Here is a 21,498-nt window from a genome sequence, read left to right on the forward strand (position 1 = left end):
AGATAGATAGATAGATAGATAGATAGATAGATAGATAGATAGATAGATAGATATGGTGGGTGCTCTTGAATGTAATATTGAACCATGAGTTACCCTTGCAAAAATGAGACTAGCCTCTCTCCAGAGTCACACGCTCTGCGTTCCTTCTTCAGTGCAGCCATGACATTTGAAGCCTCTTCCATTTCAGATTAACCACCTCACAGTTTACCATGTAATTTGAGCAGTGTGTTGTTCAAGTCCTTTCCAAGTTAAGGCAATCTTAAGGTGACCCTATCACGGAGTTTTCTTGGCAAGATTTGTTCAGAGGGGGTCTGCCATGGACTCCCTCTGAGGCTGAGAGAGTGTGTCTTGCCCAAAGTCACCCAGTGGATTTCCACGACTGAGCAGGAATTTGAATCCAGAATCATATAGTCCAACATCCAAATCACTACAGCACACTGGTTCCCATTTCAGCAATAAAGTGTGGTTCATTTTAATAGTTGCCATTGAAAACAAAGACATACCATAGTCTATATAACTGCCTTGTTTCTATTAAAGATGTTGTCTGAGAATAATAGGAGCTGTGGTGGTAAATGGGGTGTAGGTGTGCATGTATGCATTAAGAGCCACTTCACATATGAATAATACCACAGTAGATTCCTGTTTATATCAAGATGACAGTTCTATATTTATCATATAAAGTGGCCCATGTTCTGAGATAGCTGTGAACTGTGAACTAGGCCAGTGATTCTCAAACATCATATCCCAGGTATTTTGTATTTAACCTCCCCACATCCCTGACCTTTGGCCAAGATGGCTGGAGATTCTTAGTTTGAGAACCACTAAACTAGGCAACGTTGTTCTTTGGAGTCTGATGGGGAAAGATAGATGCCAGACTAACTCACTATAATAAATTAGCATGTATATTCAGAGTCAGAAACTGATCGTCAGAGTCCCTTTCTTCCTAGGAACTCTAGCATGCAAAGCTACACCTACATGAATGGATGATGATTTCTGATTATGATGAAATGACAAGATGCAAACGTTGACAGAATAGCAGCTGGTTCAGAATATTAATTTAAAAATATGTGCAGGTTTGTAGGAGTCTGGCATAAACCCAGCAAAGAAAAGAATGGAAACGAAGCAACAAAGGAGAGTGAATGAAGTCAGGGAAACAAAGGCAAGAAAGACAGGGATCTGGATTAAAAGGTGACACTAGAGCTGTAGGTGAGAAGAAGATACTGAGTGATTCAGAGCTGTCTGAGATGTATTAATAAAAGTATAGGGACATGTAAATTAATCCATTTGCAGTTTTCTGTGATTCTCCATCCTTTCAGAATAGCTGATTTTACAGATTGTCTAATGACATTGATTTAGTTGAGATGGGGTTTATGTATATGCCACTTTCCCCATGGCTACACTGAAGCATTACATATTAGAATTAAGCACTGCGTTTGAAAATGATGAAACAACATGTAAGTGCATTCAAAAAAGAATCAAGAAAATAGAAGTGTAGTTGCAAACGAACAAGGAAGATAGACATTTTTATTCTAGTACGGTTTTTCTCTCTGTCTCATTATGTATTTTAACATCCTGAGGAATAAATAACCAATTCTATGTCTGAGATTGTATTTTAATGAATCTATTCTGTGTTACAATATTTGATCTTGTGCAATATTGTTTCTATGCTTGGTTAGATATTTGCTCAAGCTGTATAATAGTGATTTTGGTTATGTGGGGATTTCTTTTTAAAGATGGCTACAAACTAATTTTTTAAGAGATGTGTTAGTTGCTAAACTAGCAGCTATGCTAAATGCAGTGAGGATGGAGACACAATGCATTACGAAAAAGTCAACAAATATGCTGCACTTGGATTCTGCTGCTAACTTGAAATGAGGAAGAAATTTGTTTGATTTGCATTTTGATTTGAACGGCTTTCATTCTTTCTTTCCAAACAAATGTAATTATCCTTGGGTTTTCACACTTTTCCAACTGTTGTGATGCAGTTTGCTAATCTGAGAGAAATAATTTGCAAAAAAGGATGTGTACAAAAGTGCATACAAATCATGGCTGGCCTTCTGTTAGTCACATATACAGACATACATTCAACTTGTGTCTGCATATGTCTTTTTTGATCATTGTAGAAGTCAGAATTCTCTACCTTTGGCCTGATCCAAAACCTTAAGATCCTGTTTTTTTCATGCTACCTCCCCAGTGATACAACAACTGTGTCACTGTATTTGCTGCTGCAGATCAGGGAACAGCTGAAAACCATCTGGTTATATGACTACAGCCAGACACACAATAATGAAGACATCCTCCAGGATCCCTCCAGACATCCTCTGGAGGTCATGGAAGCTGATTGTTGTGTGTCTGGGGATAGTCACATAGCCAGATGCTTCTCAGTTGCCCCAATCTCTCCACCAGCCTCTACATGGTAATGGAGGAAGCACAGGAGGAAGAAGAGTCCTACAGATCAGGAGAGATAACATATTTGGTAGTTTTCCTACGGTGGAACTTTATAATTCTCCCGCTGCATCCATAGCCAAGTTGCAAACTGATGCAGAAATGAGGTGTAACAAACATTTGTTTGAAAAGTCCAAACATTTTAGACATTTTTGTTCATCCCTATAGATAACATGTATTCTTTTCCCTCCTTTTGTATGCACATGTTGCTATTTCAGGTCCCGAAGGCTGTAACCTCTTCATTTATCACCTGCCCCAAGAGTTTGGGGATGCAGAGCTCATGCAGATGTTCTTGCCTTTTGGCAACGTCATCTCTGCCAAAGTCTTTGTTGACCGTGCCACCAACCAAAGTAAATGCTTTGGTGAGTACCCAGCATACTTGCTTCAAGTGTCTCTTGCCAACAGCTTCAGCAACTAGTCCAGAACTAGTTGGCAGTCTCAAGCTTTGGAGCTTGGCAAACAGGAGTAGAAAACAGGGGTATTTTGCATGGGTGTTTCGCAGGGGAGTTTATGGAAGAAGTCTGGAGTCCTGTTACAGTGTTTACTTAAGACTACTGAATATGGACCGTGAGGAAGCTGATGAAATCACCTGTGGTGTGTTTGTGTTCCTGTCAGTGGATGTAGGTAACTTCACCGGCACCCAATGTAAGTTGGTAGTCCTGTTGGAAGAGAAAGTCCCGCAACAGAAGGAAGTGGATAGGGACACTTCAGCATATTAGGGAGCAAGAGGTTTTCCTGGACAGACTGGAATGGATGGTCTTGGATGGGGAACACACAGAGGAAGTTTCCGGGGAGGAGGAGAGTTCCCATACACTGGAGGTAGATGGAGCAAGCTTGTTGTCTGCTATTCCAGAGACTAGGACATGGAGCAATGGGTGCAAACTACAGAAAAAGTGATTCCACCTAATCGTTAGGAGCAATGTCCTGATAGTAAGAGCTGTTTGACAGTGGAATATATAATCTTGGAGAGTAGTGGATTCTCCTCCTTTGGAGGTTTTTAACCAGAGGCTGGATGGCTATCTGTCGGGGGTGCTTTGATTGTGTCTTCTTGGATGGCTCTTGTGGTCTCTTCCAATTCTATGATTCTACGATTCAGGGAGTTGTGTACTGTTGATACAGGATGTCAGATACCAAAATCTCAGGACTGGCAGTTCAAGGCCTCCCCCTAGTGACTTAAAAAATTAATACTGAAAAAATATGATGGGAGGAGCTGTTGTATGTCACTGATATATTCTGAGCATACGTCCACCTGAGCAAATATTTTGCTCACGTTCGTATAGTAACTTCTAATGTAGACAAATTCTACATTACATTGTTTATCATCTCCAGTAGATTGTCATTAAGCTGCCTTCCTGCAAGCACTTAAATTCATCACTTTTACATGGCAATCTACAACCTCTTTGAATCCAGGCAATTAAGATTGCCAGTGAGTATATAGTAGGACTGAACTCAAATAGCTTCATTCATGGAAAGGTATTTTGTGGAGCCTTTTTTAAAGGTATTTGCAAATTTTGCTATGAGATCCAAAGAGCATTTCTCCCTTAGCAGGTCTGAGAATTGTCTTGTGCCTTTTGGTAGTTATGGCATGCAACAAGAGCAAAATTCTTCCTTCACTTTGCTTTCAGCACTCAGGGCCTTTGGGGTAGTATTGTTTTAAGGCACATGGAGCAGTAGGAGAGAATGGGAGCTGCCACAAAACATCAGCACCCTTCCTAGTTGTAAACTGGTTTTGGGAGCACATGTAATACTATATTCTCCAACATTTAACAAATGAAATTTTGGACACATATGGTACAACATGTGTAACATCACAGTGTAGTCCAGATTGCAAAATTATTAAGGATGAACATACAAGCTAGAAAAAGCTGTGACAGTTTACTGTTGACTGAGTCTGCAGGGAATGGCAAGATTGTTCCCCTCCTGTCCTCTCCCTCCGCTAAGTTGATTGAGGACAAACTACTTTGGCACTTTGAACTCAGTTTGCAGCAACTGAAGTAAGCCAGGATGAAGGAGGAAAGTGGGAGGAGGTGAGAGAAGCTGTCCTTAACCTGTTAAAGAATTTCTGCTTACTATCTTCATGGTCTCCAACAGATTCACCTATTTTGAAAGTCTCTGAAGCTTTACTTCCAAGAAAATGGTTGCAAAGAAACAGTGGTCTTGCATGCCTACTGTGGGTGCTCACTAATACTCCCAGTGCTGAATGATGTTCTTCATTTTTCATTTCTGTCCCCAACCTGTTGTCTCTTCCACTTCCCCTTGTCCCTCCCTGCCCCTTGCCAGGTTTCGTCAGTTTTGACAATCCAACTAGTGCTCAGGCAGCCATTCAGGCCATGAACGGCTTCCAGATCGGCATGAAGAGGCTAAAAGTCCAACTAAAGCGGCCAAAAGATGCCAACAGACCCTACTGAACCCAGTTCACCCTGGCCCTGAAAACAGGTAAGGTGGAGATGGCTGATCCTGCTATGGTACCAGCAGAAGTCTAGGAATACAGTTGGATGAGTTCGCCAAACTCTCTGCACTGGCTGCCACACCACAAAGGGCCATTTCTAGCCAATGCTTGATGGTTCAGCCTAGAGTTAACTGCTTTTGCTCGAGGCTGGAAGGTTACTTTTTTTCTGTGCTATGATTCCCAGGATCCTCCTGCCAGTATAGACAATGGCCAGGCTGGCTGGAGGTTCTGGAAGTTATAGTCTTCCCAAAAACATCTTCTCCAAGTTCTGGCTTTTGCCACAAGGCTGGCTTTCAACCTGGAAATAAAATGGAAGCGGGAAACCATAACTGCCTGTCCAGTTCATGGTGACAATTTCAATACATTCACTTAGGGAATGAATTTTAAAGCAGGGGTGGGCAAGTGTGAATATGTAAGAGCCCATATTAGCCTCATAAAATACCTTGGAAGGCTACACCTCTCCACTACACCTGCTCCCCCCAAATATTAATCCCCCCACGCTCTCTATGGGGCAAGAAAGGCATTTCCACCATGTTTTTGCCCTTCCTTCCTGGACCACTTTATGCCCCAAAGAGTCATATTTTTAAATAACATCACTTCTTCTTTCAAAAAGAAGAGACATAATTCTAGGATGTTCATTGTGTGTATATCTGTATGTCTGAGAGATGATATACACACACCTGTATATGTTTGTGTGTGTGCGTGTGGTGTATAGGAACAGAACCATACTGAATTAGATCAAAAGCTGTCTAGTCCAGCATTCTGTTTCCACCATGGACGATCAGATTCTCATGGGAAGTCCACAAGCACAACATGAATGCAGTACTATTCCACACCGTTTTCTCAGAACATGTTTCCCAATAAGCTGGTATTGGTTGGCATATTGCCTCTGATACTAGAGATAATATGTAGCCATTATGACTAGCAGCTATTAAACACCATATCCTCTAGTTTCTCTAACCTTCAACCAAACTGGTTGCCCTTGCTATATCTTGTGGCAGTGAATTCCACAGTTCCAGTATGTGCTGAATGAAAAAGTCCTTGTTCTTTCATTGTTCAGCTTCAAGGGGTGACTCCACCACTTTTGAGTTCTAGTATTGACAGAGAAGGGGAAAAGCTTCTCACTATCTACTGTACTTTCTCCACACCAGGTATATTTTTGTGTACCTATTTTGCCAATGGAAATCCCAGTAGCAGACCATGAGTGCAACTATGCGTTCAATTTTGCATTCACCAGGTACTAATTTACAGAGACATGCTATCTGTAAGACTGGTGGTGATACATAGCCACCCAACAGCTCCTGATGCCCTAAGGTCCATGAATTTATCTCGTTCCCTTTTTAAAGCTGTCCAGGTTGGCAGTAACTGGCATATTTTGTGACAGTGAACTCCACATATAAACTAAGTACTTCATTTTGTCTGCCCTGATTTCCCATCATTCAGTTTCACCGAATGATCCTAAGTTCTAGACAGAGCTTGGAAGTCATACTTTTCTGGATTGTAACTCCCCAAATGCTCTAGCTTATAAGACTCCACTGGCCATAACAGAGAGAAATCACTTATATAAAAATGATGACTGGTACTTTGTATTGCATTTATGGATTCATCGCCTAGAGTTACAGCTCTGTAATTGTTCCATATTTATTCACAATCTTGGCTTTATTGCTGTGAACATAAATGTTCCCTATTTTTTTAAAAAAAAAAAAACCTACCTTAACAAACAGCAGCCACACCAAGCAATGGAGATCTGATCTATTGCCATTCAGGGCACAGCAAGATGACCTTTCTGGCTCCCTCCTGCCACCGATTGCCATTGCAACAAGAGTCCTGATTCTGATTGTCACAACCTTGCTTGCAGGTGGACAAGGGCTAGAAACATCATCCTTCTTGGCAGAAAAACAGACCACCATCCCTCAGTTGCATATTAATAATTAAGTTAATTATTAAAATACATGTATAAGGCTGATGGTAGAAAGTGGTAGGAAGTGTCTTCCTATTGGGTTTTTATCTCATGGTTAATATATAGAATCATAGAATCATAGAGTTGGAAGAGGCCACGAGGGCCATCCAATCTAACCCCATTCTGCCATGCAGGAACTCTCAGTCAAAGCATCCCCGACAGATGGCCATCCAGACTCTGCTTAAAGACCTTCAAGGAAGGAGACTCCACTACACTCTGAGGGAGTTTGTTCCACTGTCCAACAGCCCTTGCTGTCAGGAAGTTCCTCCTAATGTTGAGGTGGAATCTCTTTTCCTGTAGCTTGCATCCATTGCTCCGGGTCCTATTCTCTGGAGCAGCAGAAAACAGGCTAGCTCCCTCCTCAGTATGACATTCCTTCAAGTATTTAAACAGGGCTATCCGATATATATAAGCAGCTGGCAAATTTTAAATATTCTTATATTTCAAAACAAATCTTTTACAACTAAAGGATCTATGTGATTTATGTGGGTACTGGCTATGACTGCTGCTGTAAGTAATAAAAGGCACCTTACTACTAGGGGCATGTCTAGATGGGCCATTTATACCAGGTTCCCCCTGCCTGCATGTCACCTTGTCCACAAAATGCAGAATGTGTGTGTAGAGAGCTATCTGGCATCACTCCAAAGTGCAGAAGTAATGTGGGAAATTCAGGGCAGCTTTAGGACCACAATACTCCAAGAGCAACATGGAGTATTCTGGCCAGTGTTGACCCACCCTAGATACCATTGGCCCATGGCCATTACCACAAAAATGCAGCCACAGAACCACCTCTCCAACCTAGTGTTCTCCAGGTGTATTGGCCTACAGGTCCCATCACCCCTATTTTTCATGGCCTTTGGTGACTGGGGATTGTGGGGCATGTAGTCTAAGGTGGATGCCGAGTTGAAGAAGGTTGCCATAGCACATTGCTGAGGCATCAACCACCAGTAACCAACCAGCCATGTCTTGGGTGATGTATTCTTTTATGTATCCTGCATTCCAGGATTTAAGGATGCAATGTCATTCAAGTAACCTCTGGGAAATTTAGTCTTCCAAAGAACCTGGAAAGCCTTTGAGGAAATGATATTTCCCAGGGATTACCTACGCTGCATTGGGACTGCAGAAATGATCCAGTTTGATACCACTTTAATTGCCATGGCTCAATGCTAGGGAATTCTAGGAATTGTAGTTTGTTGTGGCACCAGAGCTCTCTAACAGAGAGAAAGTTAAATGTCTCACAAAACTGCAGTTCCCGGGATTCCAAAGCATTGAGACAGGGCTTTACAGTGGTGTCAAACTGGATTATTTCTGCAGTGTGGATGCAGCCTAATTAGTCTGGTTTACTGCAATACAGTATGCTAAGGAGAGGCAGGCACCAACATTCTGGCCTCTGTGGGTAGAAAGAAGGCTGGACAGCTGGAAGGGATGGCAGGCCGAATGCAGAAGTTGGAACACTTCCTCTTCTTTTGGACATAGCTCCAGGTGGCCACTGCATGTGGTAGCTGGGCATTGTAGTCCCAAAATAACTTTTTCAAGGTTTGTTGCAGTTATGTGCCTTCAGGTTGAATCTGATTTCTGGTGGCCTTATCATAAATAAGATTTATTCAAAGGAGTTTTGCCATTGCCTTCCACTAAAACTGAGAACGTGTGACTTGCTCCAGGTCTCCTGGGTTTTTGTAGCTGAGTGAGGATTTCAGCCCTGGTCTCCCAGATTCCTAAACCAATCTTCAAACCACAACACTACTTGGTTTATAAACCAATCCACATAGGAATTGTTTTGGGATGGGGGGGTGTTCCTTCCAGCTTTTAGCTGATGTCCTAGCTCAAGCAAAGGAAATGAAGAGAAGCCTATCTTTCTTCACATCTCTCTCACCCTTCCCTATCTCCCCCCACCCCCAGCTTGGAACATTGCTATTGTTACGCCGTCCGCACATACTAGGGTTAGGGACCATGCGGTTGCCACATGGTCCCTAACCCTAGAATCGATGCCGGTACACTGCTTGTTGGCAGTATGTACTGCGCCTCAGTCAGCACAGTTGAAATAACCTGAGGACAAAGGGGGGAAGTAGGAGGAGGAGAGAGAAACTGGGACACTTTAACATCAACTGAAAAAGTAGGATGGCAGAGAATTAATCAGGACTCTTCTAAATTGGGACAGTTGGAAGATGTGTTACAAATGACACTGGAAGTCTTGGGCAGCGCAGATGAGAGGGAAATGACGGTGTTTTCAGAACATTATTTAGCCTTCCTGCTCATTGTTCATCCAAATCCAAATCGCATCCCCTCTTTTACATACCTGATATTTTATTTTATTGATTTTATTGGAAGTGTCCAGTGAACTTCCTAGAAAGAGAGTGTATGTCGGACAGAAGGGAGTGTGATGTTCTGGGTCTGGGACATCTCCTATTCTACTTTGGATCTACCAGAAGAAGAAGCAACAACAGGACAAACCCTACTGTTGGCGGGGGGGGGGGGGGGGGTTTGCCTTTGACAGTAAATATTTCACATCATGAAAAAGGCAGCAGAATGGTAGTGATTAATCTATGACTGCATTTCCTTTTGTGACTGCATTTCCTTTTATTTTTCATCACTCGTGATGGGGAGAGGCACTCGCTTTTCAGGCTCAGGTGCTAAAAGTACACCAGTCAGTCTTGGATACAATGTGCCTTGAGTTGGCAAGGGTGTGCGCCATGTTCCGCTCTTCCATATGCAGCAAAAAAATGTCTTGTGCCGGCCCTGAATAACAACCAAACTGGGAATTCCATCCAACCAATTCATTTCTTTTTTTCTTTATATTTTTTGTTTCCTCCGACCCTTCCACTCCTGTGTCTCTAAACCAGACCAGGCCAATCATAGCTCCAAGGATGACCCCCACAGTTGCCTAACCACCCTCTAGCTGTTATGGGAGGCCCAAACAAAAGCTCTCCCTCCCCAATTGTCTGAAACTGTAAGTGACTTCAACTCATGTTGTCATCGTCCTCTTCGATGACGCCATGTGGCCGATTGTAATCTTGTTGCATGAATTTGACGTTGATCTTTCTATATCTACACTTTTTTTTTATTGGTTCTTCTCCCGTCACCCCACTCCTTCTTCCTTTTCCTCCTCCTCTCTCTTGGCGGTTGTGCAGTGCCATTTTAATGCCCATGGTGGATAGTTTTTGGAGTGCTGATTGGTCAGTCTTTTACTAGTTGTGGATTTTTTGAGTCCATGAACTCCACTTTGTCCTTCTTTGTATCTTCTTCTTCTTCTTCCTTTCTGTTGTGATGTGTGACAATGATGTGTGTGCCCTCTATATTTACCGTATCATCCTCATAGCTGGGGGAAAGTATTGGACATCCTTAAGAAATCCACTACACCCAAGGAATAGCAGGTTCAACTAGCTCAAGGGCAGGCAACCCCGGGATTTGGGAGAATGCTATTTCCATCAGCCTTCATCAACATAGCCACTAATCAGGGATTATGGGAGTTGCAGTCGAAAGCAATATTGACTTGTCCCCTGCTTTGGTTTGAAGCCTAATTAAGACTTTGTACATTACTCCACTGATTAAAGCAGGGGTGGGCAACATCTAATGGTGCAAGGGACCATTTTTGGCCCAAGGCACCCACTGTGGGTCCAGAAATGCTTTTTTAAAAACCTAAAAGTGGTGAGAAGTCCATTTCAGGTTCCTTTTTTAGTTTGAGTCTGCAAGTTTCTAGGATCCTGAACCCTATCTAGATGCAGAACTTCTGCACCCAGAAGTTTCCAGTTATAGGAAAATAACATGTTCAGGTTTAAAAACATTGGTATGGGGGGCACTGGGAAATTCTGAGAGGCCCACGGGCAATGAAATTGCTTTGGAAGCTTTTATGTGGCCCACAAGTTACACATTGCCCACCCCAGCTTAAAGAAAGAGAAACATCCCACAGTCTGAAGAGCATCAATGGGTATTATCAAACGGGAGTTTTACCAGTTCAGATCCAGGGCGAGTGCGAATCGAACAATGCGAATTCACATTATAACGTTAATGTATTTTCACATCTGGTCGCCCTTCCAAATCGAGGGGCTGCGGAGCCAGTTCAAATCAAGGGCAATTCACGTGATGCGGATTCATGCAAAGTGAAGTGAGTGCACATTGTATTACCACGCCTGGCCATACAATGCAAACTGAACCATACGAATCAGCACCTTGAGCATGCTCAGTGGGGCTCTGAACAGGTTGCGACCTTTTACGCTTCCGGGGTGAAGAAGGTGGTCACTTCCTTTTTCCTGTTTTGCGTGACCAGCCTCAAGCCCTAGAGGGTAACGTTATTATGTGAACTGGGTAATGTTATTACATGATTATGATAACACGAAACATGTGTGAAACCCCCAGGAAAGGTTTCAGCCTTACCTCAGCGCCAGCGGAGTGATCGCTCCCCACCCCCCCACCCCCGGGTGCCCTGAAAGCGGAAAGGACCACTGGAAAGGAAAAGGGGGGAAATTGCAGCACCGCATCATGGGAAATTTGTAACCCGGAGGTTTTGCGGTGGTGTACCAGAGCACAAGCAAATTGGAATTCCACACCAGACCAATCCGCATTGAATTCGAACCGAGCTTGAATGCAAATCCTGTCAACTCACTTTTTTAGCAAACTCCCCCAAATGAGGAGCCAGTAAGGATTCAGTCTGAAAGCACCGTGGAAGCGCCACGCAATGAGCTCCCATTGAAAGGAACCTGGTGCGAAAATACCTTAATGTTATGACGTGAATTCGCATCTTTCGATTCGCACTCGCCCTGGATCTGAGCTGGTAAATCCACGTTTGATAACACCCACAGTCTCACTCCTCTGGAGTGACATGAGATGCTCTTTGCTTGTAGCTTGGTACAAATGCAAAATTTCCCAAGTTGAGTTCCTAATAGAGCAAGGATGGGAATCAAGCAGCCTTCTAGGTACTGTTTGGTTGTATCAAAATAAAAGCTAAAAACACTGATATAAATATAAATTTATGCTTCTTAATTATGCTCAAAATGGATGACATTTTGAAATGGACAGAAGGTTCAAAGGTAGGGCATGTCCTGGAAAAGAAGGACATCTGGTCACCCTGCTGAGGAACCCTAGCTAGCTAGGCTAGGCCATGTCTTGGTCTCGACTCTAGCAATTCCTGTCCAGAATGCCTCCTGGTAGTAGCCCTGGTAACTGCCCCAGTCCTTTTTTAACTTTTCTCTTCTGTCTTGCAGATGGGATGCCATGCGGCGTATGAAGAGTATTCCCCTTGTCCCACCTGCCGTATCCAGACTTGTAACTCTTTCTTTGCAACATATCATGGATGAGGAGAAGATGGAGGTGGAAGAGTAGGAGAAGGAGAGAGATACTGGTGAAACAAGAGAACCAGTTTGGTTATAATTCCTTTTTTTTTTCTTTTTTCTTTTCTCTTTGGAATTTCAGATTTTTTTTGGGGGGGGGTTGTCTCTTTAAAAGGCAAGAGAAAGCAAAGAAGGTAGCTGTGACCATATTGGACAAGAGGGAAAGAAACGCTGACGTTGGCCTAACACAAAACTCCATGACACAGAAAGAGGCCGCAGAAGAAGACTTTTTTAAAAAGAAAAGAAAAAGAAAAATCCCTCCCAGAAAGAGGGGTGGGATTTTGCAAGAAGAATGGTTGCAGGTGCGAAACCTGCTGGTGGGACCAGGCTCTCTCTGAAGCACTTGTCTGACGCAGATATTTCGGAAGAGGGAGGCCAAACAGATCTAAACCAAAGCTGGTGGATTTGGACCAGGCCTATATGTTGTTACACCTGGGTAACGCTTTTTTTGTTTTGTTTTGTTTTCAAAGGGGAAAAGACAAAAAAGAGGTGGGTGTTTGTTTGTTTTCTGCATCTGTTTGGGAAAAGAAAAAAAAGCAGTTGCTAAAAGGATGTTGAACTTAACAGAAGATATATATATAAATAGGTCTATATATCTATATCCCATGGATTGGGAGGTGGGGGTTTCTCTACCCCACTTTGTCCTCAGTCCAGGGAGATTGGATTACCTTCTTTCAAAGTCATATCATTCCTTAGAGTTTAGGGACCAAAGGACTATTGCTTTTTTAAAATATATAAATATATATATATAAATGAATTAATTTAAAAAACAAAAACAAAAGGTTGAAAAAAAGAAACTCAAAGAAGTTTTAAAAAAAAGCAAACAAAAAAAAACAAGCTTCATGTCAAAGCTGCGAGTTGTCTCCAGGAGAAGTGAACGCAAGTACGCAACGAGCAGATGTCGCTTTGTGAGCAGTGTAGCAAATGACAGTGGCCTGTTGACCGCATTGAACGCTATAGGGTTTAAGTAAGGGGTAAAGTTGGGGTATTTTTAGGGGAGGGAGAGAATATCTTGGCAGCGGCTCTCTCCTCCTCTCTCCAAATAGACACTTGGCTTTTCAAAAATTGTGTTGTGAAATAGCTGGCGGGTGGGAGGGGAGGGAGAGGTTTCTAGTTCCATCCCTGATCTTCTTCTCCCATGTGCTGAAAGTAAATATCCACTGGTGTGAAAAGAGACACAGGGTCATCATGGCTCAGACAAAGCTGCTTTTTACTGAGTCCATCCAGCTCAAGGCTTCCACCAGTGGACTTTCCAAGCCTTGTCTGGAGATGCTAGGGCCTGTTACAGACTGCCAAAATAAAGCTGCTTCGGGTCTCTTTGGAGATATGCTATTTAAATGATGCATCGGTCCTAAGAGTCCGGAGGTCGCATCAAAGCCACTCTCCATTCCTAAGCACTGGAGTGCAGCTTTGGTGCAGCTTCCGGATGCTTAGGACCCATGCATCATTTAAATAGCATATCTCCAAAGAGACCCAAAGCAGCTTTATTTTGGCAGTCTGTAACAGGGCTAGGATTCGAAACAGGGAGCTCCTATATGCAAAACCACATGCTTTGCTGCTTGGTGTTGCCTCTTCCTTGTAGAAATACAGTGCTTTAACTCAGAAGGAGATCCAGAGTTACAACAGTTTGAAAGATAGCTCTCAGAATCCAAATATAGCTGGGGTTGGCTACTATATGGGAGGATGGAGGCCCATTCCCCAAAATCTTCCTCCCATGGGCAACACCCATACATCCAGGTATACTGGGAGTGATGTCAGCTCACTTCGAGTTACTGTTTGGGGTCACTTTGGGACCAGAGAAATAGGGTTTGGGGAGAGGGCAAAGTGCGACATTTGTGTGCCCTTTTGAAAAATGAATATTTAATAATATGGAAGGCCCCAGGCAGTTTCAGGAGCCACAAAATTGGTATTAAGGCCTTTGTGTGGCCCACAAAGTGCACTTAACCTATCCCTAAACTACAGCTAACCAAAATTGTCCAAAAACAAAGTCATTTCCACAAGCTTTCAATAAATCTCACTAAGTCAGTGAGACTTCTAAGTAAGTATGCATAAGGTTGCAGCCTTCTTAGTCTTCATTCAGGATTAGTCCAAGACCCATTCATGATTAGTGCCCTGTCCTAACCTACCTGCAACATTGACCCAACAAAACAACTGGGGTACAATAATTGAATCATAGATTTGCAAAAGCCTCCTAGTCCAACCCACTGCCATGCAAAAATACACATCTAATACAGTCCTGAAAGATGCTCATCCAACCTCTGCTTAAAGATTTAAAGAAGAGTCCACCGCTCCATAGCAATCTATTCTGCTGATAAATACTGGCTGAGACTATTCATTCTTTTATATATATACTGTACCTACCATTTCAGGCTGAGAATGGCCATGCAATTTAGGGACTTCTGAGAGCTAACAACAACATAAGCCAGGTTGTGCATATGGGTTCGTTGTGCACGGAGTACATATTAAAGTACACAGCATTCTGTGTGAATGTGCCTTGCCTTTGTGCATTTCACATTGTAGTTGCACAATAGGTTGTCAGCCATCTGCATTGCCCATTGATCCATATATGTTGCACTGCGTTGGTATTCAGTATAAGATTTGTATAACATAATTCCACTTGTGGGTATTTTGGCTGCCCTGTAAAATCTCAGCTCATGACAGAAAGAACATCCCCCATTAGAAAAATTCAAAAGTGCACACTAGGGCAATACTTCCATAACTCTCCATTGGACTATGTATAAGTCTGAAGGGGAAGGAGTACTTTACCGTGTCCATGGGGCATATCGGCCTTACTGTAGCACATAGCTGTATGTTGAAACATAATCGCATTGATTTTCAAGCAAGTGGCCTCCAGGGAGGTGGAGCTTCAACCAAATCTCCTTCTTCAAGATTGTGTAAAGGGTCAGTCAGGCCTAAATGAGTGGGGCTGCATCTCTCCATGACTGGCACCTTATACCTGCCTGTGTCTCTTGTTTGGACAATGTGGTCAATTTGGTCCCTTCTTTCCTCCACATCAACCCAGTCCCACCACACTTAACAAAAGCCATCCTGTGCCTGGTGAGAACAGTGGTGAACTGGAGAGGCATTTAGCTATGTACTTGTAATGAGATGAATCATCCACTGAGGCCTCTGGAAGACTCCAGTGGATCTCAGTAGAGAGTAAAATCATTTCACCTCTGGCTACATGGGAATGGCCAGACACTTCCCTAATCTTCCAACACTCTCCCCAGGCACAGAATGGTGGGAAGAGAGGCACTGCAGTGAATCTACAGTCGGTCCAAGGGTCAGTGAATGGCCAGCTGCAGCATAGTTCCACATGCAGGACTACTACACTGCACTGGACCATATAGGATTGCAGCCCATGTTCCCAACCAAATGTAATTGTTGTTGCAATCCACCCTCACATCAACTCCAACTTACAATGACCTGTAATGAGAATGAGAGACCTCCAAGTCACCCTGTTACCAACAGCCCTGCTAAATTCTTGCAAATGTAGGGCTATGGCTTCCTTGAATGCTTGGTAAGATGGAAGGCAATCAAAAAACAGGAAGACCACAATACAGGTGCATAGACCCAATCAAAACTCCAGCCTAGTCTAGAACCTTGTTTGCTCCACAAGGAACTCCCCATAGTACCGGACCTGCCTATTCTGCCCCATCTTACTTCCCATAAGCATCAGTATTAAAAAGATGAATGCTTAGGGCTCTTTATACTCACCTAAAAAAGTGTGAGTACTCACAATTTAGATCCTTAGATTTTGCCAGGCATAAGCAGTCGTTGCTGCCCATGTCTTTTCATTCCATTAGTTTAACGGATTGTTTGCTGTGAATTCCTGAAAGTAATTTTCCTTCCTTTCTTCTTTTCTTTTCTTTTCTCTCTTTTCCTTTTTTAAAAGAAAGTTTAGAGTTATAGTACTATAGTACAAAAGTGCTGTTTTGCCAGTGCACCCCAACACTACAGTCCTAAGGGAAAAACATTCTTGAAAGGCGAGGAGGAGTCATGTTTTCCCCTAGATTTCCCAGAATTAAAAAGAAACCCACTTGAGGGTGGGAATAAAAGATAGCTGGTGCCAGGAATTGCCAGGAAATAATCCAGGACAGCCAAAATGTTATTTGGATGTTTGAAAAAAGAAGAAGGGGAAGAACTACAGCAAAAAAAATACTGGAACATTTGCTCTGTCTGAAAGTGTTTCTTGTTCCCTTTTACATTTGGTCACCCAAATTGCTTACAGATTGCGTGAGAGTAAGGCTCAGGTGGTTATCACATGGGAAGAATTTTTCTTAATTTCGAATGAAAAGAAAGTGGGGCCAGAACGTATTCATGTGAATGAGCTAGTTCAGCGAATTTACATGAATTCGAATTGCGTTCGAACTGACTTCCCATTGCCCCAAAATAGCGTGCCATTGCCCAAAATTGCATGTGATCACCTCTCACACAATAACGTGAAACCCCATGATAGCGTTCGGACTGACTTCACATTGCCTGAAATTACGTGTGGTAGTCTATCACGCAATAATGTTAAACCCCATGATTGCGCTCAGATTGCCATTGGATTATACTTCCCATTTCCCTTGTCTGATAATGTCCACAGTCTGGGGAGCCACTGCCCAGAGTCTGCAAGATCTGAGTAGGCTGTTGATGATGGAGTGGCTTGGAGGTCTCTCATCCATATGTTTGCCATAAGTTAATGTTGATGCCAGTTAACAACAGCAAGAGACTTATTGCTTCATAACAATCCTGGATCCATGTCTCTCATTGCACTGGTGTGATTTCAGCCAAACCTTAAAATTACTTTCAAGAATCTGATGGGGAGAAAGAGGTCAGAGAGAACACAAGAGTGTGTCGTGGGAAACAGGATTAGAGGAAGTGCCAAATAAGTGTGAAAGAAAGTCAAGGTACATGAAGGATCTAGAGTTGTCTCATCGTCCTTCATGGGTCCACATTCCCTAATGCGGTCGCTCGGCCACTGGAATTCTTCTTCTTTTTTCTATTTCCCTTTCCTTTCCCCCCTTTTTTAAAATCTGCTTCATTGTTACATTTCCTAGTGGTTTAGAACAGAATGCTTTTTGTAGAGTGGTTAGCATTTAACATAGAAGAAGCCCTCCGTTTGAAACAAATGAAACCTAAAAAAACAAAATGCAACAAAAAAAAAAAGACAATCGACTTTAGTGACCTTGTGAAAGTGACTTTTTTTTTAAAGTAAAAAAGACAAAGGCATGTGTGTGCATCTGATGGGGAGAAAGAGAGAGGGAAAGGAAGACACACAGATACAGAGAACTATATTGAAGTTGAGGGGGTTGGCAGGCTTGTATGAAACAGTAGGAGCGGAGCATTGCGGGGCATGTTGGAGTTGAGCTCACCTTATCACTGCTGGCAAGGAAAAAAGAGACATGCTTTGGTGCAACTGGTCCAAACAATCATGTGGCCTTTTTCCATGTGATCAGAAGCAGATGCAACTGGTCAGGTCCTCACAAGCATGGACAGTGTGGCACAAGCCAAGGAATGGCAGTCAGTACCAGCAGAACCTCAGTAGTGATTGAGTTCTAAAAACCATCTTCTAGCCTGCATGGGAGACACACCTTCCTCTGTTTTGGTCCAAGGGAATTTCTTCCCTGTGTAGTTGCCTTTAACTAACTAGTCTGCCAGCTAGACCAAGAAACCAGCTCACTTTGGGCAAGATGTCTTCTTTATTTGCCTTGTTGTGATCCTGCAAAGATACTTTCCCTCTTCACCATTTGCTACAAAATGGGCTTTCATCATGCACCCTATTCTCTCATTCCTCATTGCCAAGATCTGTAGGGGGAAATTTCTATGGCAGGCTTTATATACTGATGTAAATATGGCTCTCCCACTATTCCCAGGAAGGCATTGAGGGTTTAACTGAAGTTGATTGAAAGATGCTGGGAGCTTGGTTAGGCTGCTGAGATGTGATGGCACTTGTAATTTGTCATCTGCAAACATGGACGAGGATGTAAACAGTGAAATCTGTGGGTTCTAACCACTGTACAGGAAGGGTAAACTATTTTTTAAAATGTTGAAAAAGAAAGGTGGGGGGTTGAGTATCTGGAATCTCTGACAAGGATAATCCTAGATGTGCAAGAATCTTGGCAGTTCAGGGCTTCTTCTGCACAGAAAAATGTGCATTAGTTTTTTTGTGCAGAAAACAAGTTTCCAATTGTTTGGGGGCAAAATACTCTTTTGTGTGCAAAAACTGCTGCTTAATGTAAAAAGGGGGGCATTTTTGCACAGAATAAGGCCCAAACTGTGAAGTTTCAAAAACTGCACAGTTTTTTAATTATTTTCTCACAGTGAGGAGGAGAAAACCATTTCTGCAGTGTGTAAGACTTATTTAGTCAAGGACTACAAGAACTAAATTCATGAAGATGTCCTTGCCTAGCTCTTAACACAACCTTGGAGCAAACAAAAACGAGATCCTATTTCATCCACACCTAGAAAGGGCTATGGAAGCATTGGCCTGTTGCAGGGATGGAAAACCTTTGGCCCTCTGGATGCTTTGAGCTACAGCTCTCACAGTCCTTTATCACTGGCCAAGCTCATGAAATTGTAGACCAAACCACCACGAAGGCCTAAAGGTCCCTCTGCTTGGCCTATACAGTCATGACTATATAGGAACCTGGGGTATATTCTGAAATGGCCTGCTGCTTTCTCTCCTCCCTTTCCTTTGTATGATCCCAGTGGACTGCCACAGGTCTGTGCAAGGGCCAGTCAGGTGCATTGTTCTGTTCTTAATCCAAGGAAAGCTCCAAGCAGTTTTTGGGGGCTCCGCTTGAATGTTGCAAGAGCTGCAGAAGATCTTGATCCTACTTGGCAAACAATGCCCAATCCTTACAAGCAATACAGTGAGTGAAGTGATAGGAACTTAAGACAGGAGAGTAGACTATGGATTTAGGATGCTTTGGCAGGGAATGGGTGGCTTCCCATGCCTGAATGAAAATACTCATTGTACATTGTAAATGGCCTTACCTGCTAGTTGTCCACTGCACTCAATGTTGTCTACTCTATTGGAAGCAATTTTACAAGTTCTCAAACACTGGCGTACCACATTACCTATTGCCCAATCCATTTTTTAAAACTGCAGGTGCCAAGGTTTAAAGCTGAAACTGATTCCACCTTCAATAGATGCTGTTCTGCTAACAGAGTCATCCCAGGATTTATTTTTTGCTGCCTAAGACAAGGATAAAATGATACACAGTTGTGTGCATACAACTATTGCACTTTAACTGCCCTGGTTCTATTGTATGGAGTGCTGGGATTTGCATGCTTAGAATGCTCAGCCAAAGAGCTCTAGGGCCTCACCAAACTACAAATCCCAGGATTCCATATGAGGCTGCCATGGCAGTTAACATGGGCTCAAATTTCTGTAAATTTATAGAGTAAAAGAGAAGCCAGAGTCCTTATATTTGTGGCCAGTCCACTGAGGAGATAGAAATGTGAGTGGAGAATAGAAGACCTTAAAAAAAATAGGATGGGTGATGCAAATTTCCTTTGTAACTTCTGAGAATTTGAAATGTCACTTTTTTGGAAACGGGTGGATAAACTCCTGATCTTGGAGTATCCATAATGTTGCCAAGGTGAAAGAACTGGAGCTTAGCTTTAACTTTAAAAAACACAATTTCAAATAAATAAATAAATAAATAAATCCACAGATAACATTCCTTTCCAGTTTTCCAGGAAAGAGGCCAGGGATGATAGGACCTGAGTTCCCGGCAGAGCGTAGGAATGGAAGAAAACTGCCTCAGTGGCCCAAGGGTTACATTTGCCCTACCTGCAATTGCATAAGATATACAAGAAAAAGGATACAGAGGATGCTTAGGCAGCCAGTAGGCATCCTACCCTTAGATATTTTGGACTATAGCACCCATCCAGCCCTAGGCTGCATGACCTGCAGTTGTGGATGATGGGAGCTGTGGTCCAGATGCATGAAGAGAGAATGCCAGATTGCCCCCAATGTTTTTATGGCATCTGTCCTCACCTAATCCATCTGTCCTCACCTAACCATGTCTATAGAGGGTCTTTCTCCCCAAGACCACCACTCTGCCATTGGCTGCTGCTTTCTTCGTGACCCCCAGCTTCCACAGAGCACAATCAGCTACAGAAGCAACTGCCATCTCTCTAAGGGCTACTACCTTTTTGCTACCATAGTCTATTTGCTACCTTTGAAGGGACTGCACGGGTTGGAGACGGTAGGAGTGTTCTTATTTGCAAAGCTACCTCTGATGTCTTAAGCAGACCAGTCCCGCCCTTCTCACATGCCGTCACTCTGATCCTTCCTTAGATGCTTTTTTGCCATTCGTAGCTGCCAGGGAGCAGAAAGTCTCATGATAAGGAGGTTCCAAAGAAGAAAACTTGGGTGGGAGGTAAGGTTTCTGTTCCCCAGCTTGGTTGCTCATCACATTGCACATGAAATCGAGGGTATCCTTGGTATCGACTGCCTAGTTCTCAGATGCAGGCCTCATTGTGTTTCTAAGATTCTTTCCAGGGTGGAAACTCTGTGTCCATTAAAAAATAAATGGTTTTGTACGTTATTGGGATGGGATTGCATGGTGGGTGGATGGGGAGCCAATACATTTTTATTTGAGCTTGGGCTTGCTGGAGTCAGACCGCTCCTGAGTCAACCCCCTGCTTGCAAGTTGTTTGAAAAGTCAGCATTGGGCTCTGGGACATGAACATTATGTATACTGAGACTGTTTTGCTCTACATGTATGGTTGAAAAGAATGCCACAGGAGCAAGAGTGCCTTCCCTTCACCGCTTATGTTGGACGCCTCTCCCGTTTCTGGGGTTTAGGATTCGATCGTTTGGGTCAGCGACCACAGCTCTCCCAAGAACCTGTCCACTAGAGGAGGAAATGGTCAAATTCCAAATGCCAACTCCTGTTGCAGAAATGGACTGTGCTTGTCTATTTCTCTTTGTTTGTATTATTTTTTAAAAAAGCATTCTAGAGGCCTACAGAAGCCATGCTGCCATGCATTGGTCCTTATGGCCCTGATGCAGTGGTAGTTTAGCTAGCCACGTTTCTTTTATGGCTGTCAGGAGAATGAAAGGCTCCAGCTCAGCTGTGCAAAAAGCTGGAGAAGAGACCATTTTATCAAAATTGCTACCAGTCAAGCAAGATTGCCACTAACAAAAGCTGTTCCATACCGCTACTCTCGAAGGAACCAGGAGCCATGTCAACAGGGAGGCTACCATGATCATTTTAATCTTCTCGCTGTTTCCTCCAGCTTTTGTTTGGGAAACCAAGGAGTGTATTGATTTTCACCCAAGAGCCTTCAAAACCCATGGACTTTATGCCGGTTTCCAT

General features: G+C 43.1%; 2 protein-coding genes across 13 annotated transcripts in view; both read left to right on the plus strand.

Moving 5' to 3' along the window:
• CELF6 (CUGBP Elav-like family member 6) overlaps positions 1-13,512 on the plus strand; it is a 189,701-nt gene extending 176,189 nt beyond the window's left edge. For 7 of the 8 annotated variants that reach the window (XM_042475653.1, XM_042475654.1, XM_042475656.1 and 4 more), the window contains 3 exons: positions 2,664-2,807; positions 4,726-4,881; positions 12,053-13,512. In XM_042475653.1, coding sequence (XP_042331587.1) covers positions 2,664-2,807; positions 4,726-4,853 — 272 coding nt within the window. In that variant the 3' untranslated portion in view covers positions 4,854-4,881; positions 12,053-13,512. Of the gene's footprint in view, positions 1-2,663; positions 2,808-4,725; positions 4,882-9,694; positions 9,802-12,052 lie in introns of all 8 variants that reach the window. The other variant, XR_006104673.1, reaches the window with a different exon arrangement.
• PATL2 (PAT1 homolog 2) overlaps positions 1-21,498 on the plus strand; it is a 741,315-nt gene that overhangs the window by 289,792 nt on the left and 430,025 nt on the right. The window lies entirely within an intron of this gene.

The sequence above is a fragment of the Sceloporus undulatus genome, chromosome 6, assembly GCF_019175285.1.
Source record: "Sceloporus undulatus isolate JIND9_A2432 ecotype Alabama chromosome 6, SceUnd_v1.1, whole genome shotgun sequence".
NCBI lineage: Eukaryota > Metazoa > Chordata > Lepidosauria > Squamata > Phrynosomatidae > Sceloporus > Sceloporus undulatus.